General features: G+C 55.9%; 1 protein-coding gene across 1 annotated transcript in view; it reads right to left on the bottom strand.

The window, feature by feature from the left end:
* Positions 1-151: 151 nt before the first annotated feature.
* PTK2B (protein tyrosine kinase 2 beta) overlaps positions 152-4,071 on the bottom strand; it is a 13,509-nt gene continuing 9,589 nt past the window's right edge. The window contains exons 23-30 of the mRNA XM_010016409.1: positions 3,576-3,701; positions 2,678-2,824; positions 1,986-2,021; positions 1,683-1,710; positions 1,254-1,300; positions 860-1,003; positions 455-535; positions 152-367 (exon numbers count right to left, since the gene is read on the bottom strand). Of these exons, the coding sequence (XP_010014711.1) occupies positions 152-367; positions 455-535; positions 860-1,003; positions 1,254-1,300; positions 1,683-1,710; positions 1,986-2,021; positions 2,678-2,824; positions 3,576-3,701 (825 nt within the window). The remainder of the gene's footprint in view (positions 368-454; positions 536-859; positions 1,004-1,253; positions 1,301-1,682; positions 1,711-1,985; positions 2,022-2,677; positions 2,825-3,575; positions 3,702-4,071) is intronic.

Raw genomic sequence — 4,071 nt, 5'->3', positions numbered from 1 at the left:
AGTGAGGGCAGGTCGGCGCGTCATCAGGAGACACACAAAAGCCAGCTCCTTTGCAACGCTCTCCTCCCATCTCCACCGACTGTAGCACGGTGGTCCCTCTTCTCCTTCCCCACCCCTTCTGCTTCCCCCTCTCCGACCTCCGACCCTGCTCTCACTCCAAGCATAGCTTCACCAGGTTGGCCTGGACCTTGGCTTGGTCCACAGCATCCAGGAGGTTCTTGGCATCCACAGCCAGGGTGTGGGAGGCTGTCAGCATCTGCCGCTTGCACTCCTCATTCAGCGAGGTGATAGCGTTCTGCTGTGCCAGGCGCATCTTGTTAATGAGGTCAGCCAAGTCCTTGTTGAGCAGCTTCTGGGTCCCCTCGATCTGACCATGACATGAAGGGGTTACAGACAGGGGTGCCACCAGCACATGACCCCACACCAGACCCCTTTCCCTCCTCCCTAGACTTACCTCAGTGCGGGAGGCAGCAGGCAGAACAGGCAGGATCTCATCAACACTGCCGATCAGCTTCCGCAGGGACAGGCCCACATTCTGCCAAGGATCCCAAGGAAGAGCAAGACATATTGATCACTCCCAATATTGACCCAAGGACCCCAAGGAAGAGCAAGACATATTGGTAACTCCAAATATTAACCCAAGGACCCAATGGAGGAGCACCACATGTTGGAAACCCTCCCATCATTGACCCAAGGATCCAAAGGAGGAGTTGGGAATATTGGAAATGCTCCTTCCTATATATGCAAGACCTTCCTGGGTGGGAACCACTTGGTGGGAACCACTCAGCAGACTCATCCCCAGCTCCCTCCCCTATTCCCCACAGAAGACCTGGTGTTGTCCCCTCCTTGTCCTCCCTACCTTCACCACAAGGATGTACCCCTCTGGGGGCAGGAGGCTGATCTCATTCTTCAGCTGCAGCACGGCCCGCACCAGGTCCATGACATTGCTGTACACCATGTCATCTGTGCGGTCCAGGTTGGCAGTGGGGGCCGGGTGGATGGACTGCTGTGGAGCAGGGATACAATGGGATCACACGGAGCGAGGGGGCAAGGAGGGAAAGACCAACACCTATGGGGAGCACTGGCCAGACCCATCCACCTCCCACCCGCCACCCTGATGGAGCCTCAGGTAGTCAGAATAAGTCCCATCCTGCAGATGCAGGGGGATGATGGAGGTGGAGGAGACAGAATAAGGCTGTAGAGATGGAGGAGGAGGACCGGGACCATGGCGGCCCGATCCAGGGAGGTCTCACCTGTGCCCCGAGTCTTGGAGGCTTCTGGGGGGGGCCCGTGAATTCCGCTATGCCATCAGTAAGGGAAAGGAAGGAGAGTCACTCCAGCTGCTCCCACTGACATGTGGGCATGATGCAAGACCCCTGGGACCTGTGCCACATCCCATGCCACCCTGCAGCAGCATGTCCTGAACACTTTGACCCACCCCTGCTGTGTCACTTCGCTGCAGGGTCAGACACTCTGGACTCTCATGCCTGGGACAGGCAGACCCTCCCCCCCACCCAGGGCAGGCAAAGCTGCTCCCCATGATCTGGGATCTCTTTCATGGAGGATCCCAAAGCTGGGAGGGATACAGCCCTGAGGCTCAGTATAGGGCTCCCCACTTGCAGCCCCAAAGCGGGTGCTCCTGAGTGGGCAGCCCCACATCCCATGCATCTGTGGGCACTCACTGTAATCCATCTCCTTCTCCGGGAGCAGCTGTTGGGGGAAGAAACAGCAAATAAGAGGCACAAAGTCCTGGCTGGAGGCATCACCATCCCATCCCGGGGCTTCTGGTGAGGAGCTCCACACCACCAGTGCCTCCCCCCCATTAACATGTTCAGATTCATTTTTCCAGTGCAAAGGGAACATATATAAATATTAATGATCCTTCCATGCCAAAGCAAATGAGTATCCCCAGACACCCCTAAAAGAAGGAGCCCCTGCACCCAAATGCACCCCAACCTGGCTTCTCCAGGGATGGCACTACTCACCAGAGGAGTGTTGTTGTTCATAAACACCGTTGGGTCCTGCAAAGGGGGAGAAGCTTTGTGAGAGATGAGGAAAAAAGGGATTTTCCTGATTTCTGTGTGGCTCATGGAACACATCACAGGAACACATCTCTGCAGGGTCTGGGAATGTGGGAGGGGAAGGGGGTTTATGCCTATCACTGGTCCCATCTCCATCCCACCCCATCACCCCTATCTGCTCCCCGCCTGCTCCTGGGACACCAGAAACTCAAACTGCTGCTCAAAACCCCTCGAAGCTTAATTCAAGGAGCCGTTTGCAGCTGCTCAGGGCAGAGGGGAGCTGGGCTTTGCTTTATCAACTGTGCAAGTCAATTGAATAAAGATTTTCAACCTCCTTCCAGGCCTGTTTCACCACAAGCTGATGTATTAGTCACGTTAGCTATCTTCAGTCCTGATTTCAAAAGCATTATGAAATCTCATTAAGGCATGATTGAATGCATTTAAAAGTTGCCCAAGTCTCAAAATACCCATTTTGAAATGAAGCAGCTCCATGATATTTTTAACAGGGGTGCAAGAGGTTTGGCTGCTGGAGGAGTTGTTCCTCCAAGAAAAACTGTATTTTCCAGCCATGAAGAGCAACCTCATTGCCTGCAGTGGCTTTTCAGCCACCTTCATGAGGGTGCAAGAGCCAGGATCCCCAGCTCGAGGCCACTCACCAGGGACTTCTCCTCCTGCCGCAGCCACTGGTAGTCCTCCACCATCTGCTTCTGCTGCTTGTCCAGGACCTGGCGCATCTTGAGCCTCTCCATCTCCCAGAGCTTCTGCGCCTCCTCCCTGCTGCTGGGACGGAGGAAGTCTTCCTCCTGGTGTGCAGAGACTGTGGTGACAAGGGTCTCAAGGAGCCAGGGCCCCCCACCCCTCAATTTTGGCACAGGAGCCAGAGCCCCACTCTGTGCATGCAAGCCATGCACCAGACCCCAACAGCCACGAACACCCCAACCAAATCTGGGGAGCACTTGCATTTCCAGTAGGGAGAGGAAACCCCATCCCAACCACCCTGGGAGCAGCTCATCATTCCCATGGCATAGAGGCACTCAGCAATGTGGCTGTCTCAGCATGCTGGGCAGAGCGTTGTAGGATGTGACCCAACACCCAGCTTATTCAGGGCTAGAGTAACCAAGCTCAGGCTGCAAACCACCAGTGGCACTTCAGGTGACAACACTGAGCACCAGCAGCTGACCCAAAGCCCCAAGGAGTGGCAGCCACCTATCCCCTGCTTGTTTTTGGGGACACCATGCCAGCTGCTCATCCACCAACATGCCTGCACCAGGATGTGCATGCAAACATGCATGGCACGGAGCTGGAGACACCCTGGAGCCCTTCACAGGCTCGATCCCTCCAGCCCACAAACATCACCCATGGGGTGACACGATTTGTCCTTCCTACAGCCAGATCAGAAGCAACATAGAGCTTGAAGCACTGGAGGCAGCAGCACGAAGCAGCGCATGGTGCAGCAAGCATCCTTCCTGCAAGATCCCCGGCGTGCCTGGGATGAGGCTACCCAGGACCGGGATATCCTCTGGATGCTGCTGAGTGGGGGGATCCCTCTCTTACCCTCATGCTGTGGCGCTTGAAGACGTTGTGGCGATTGAGTGGTGGGGTGTGCAGGGAGTTGGCTGGAGACTGGTACTCGATGGGGCTGGTGAGCGTAGGGGAGCTGGCACACAGACCCTCGGGCACCTGCAGGCGGGCAGCGGGAAGTGCAGGCACAAAACAAGGCCACGGAGGGTTAGGTTAGCGCAGACAGACAGACGGACAGAGCAGACAACGTGGGGGACAGCAGCTTTGGAATCAGGAGCAGCCTCTGCCCTCAGGCCCATCTGTGCAGCAGGGATCAGGACCTTCCTCCCCACTCAGCTCTTCAGTGCACTGAGCATGAGTTTGAGACCTACTGCACTGCTGCTGGATCCTTGCCCAACCTCAGAGAGCACCCAAAATAGTTCATAGAATCACAGAATAGTTTGGGTTGGAAGGGACCCCAAAGCTCATCTAGTTCCACCCCACTGCCATAGGCAGGGACACCTTCCACTAGAGAAGGTTGCTCCACACA

This window comes from Nestor notabilis, unplaced genomic scaffold (assembly GCF_000696875.1).
Source record: "Nestor notabilis isolate BGI_N333 unplaced genomic scaffold, ASM69687v1 scaffold12806, whole genome shotgun sequence".
NCBI classification, from domain to species: Eukaryota; Metazoa; Chordata; class Aves; order Psittaciformes; family Psittacidae; genus Nestor; species Nestor notabilis.
Note: the sequence above shows the minus strand (reverse complement) of the source record. Positions and strands in the feature narration are given on the sequence as shown.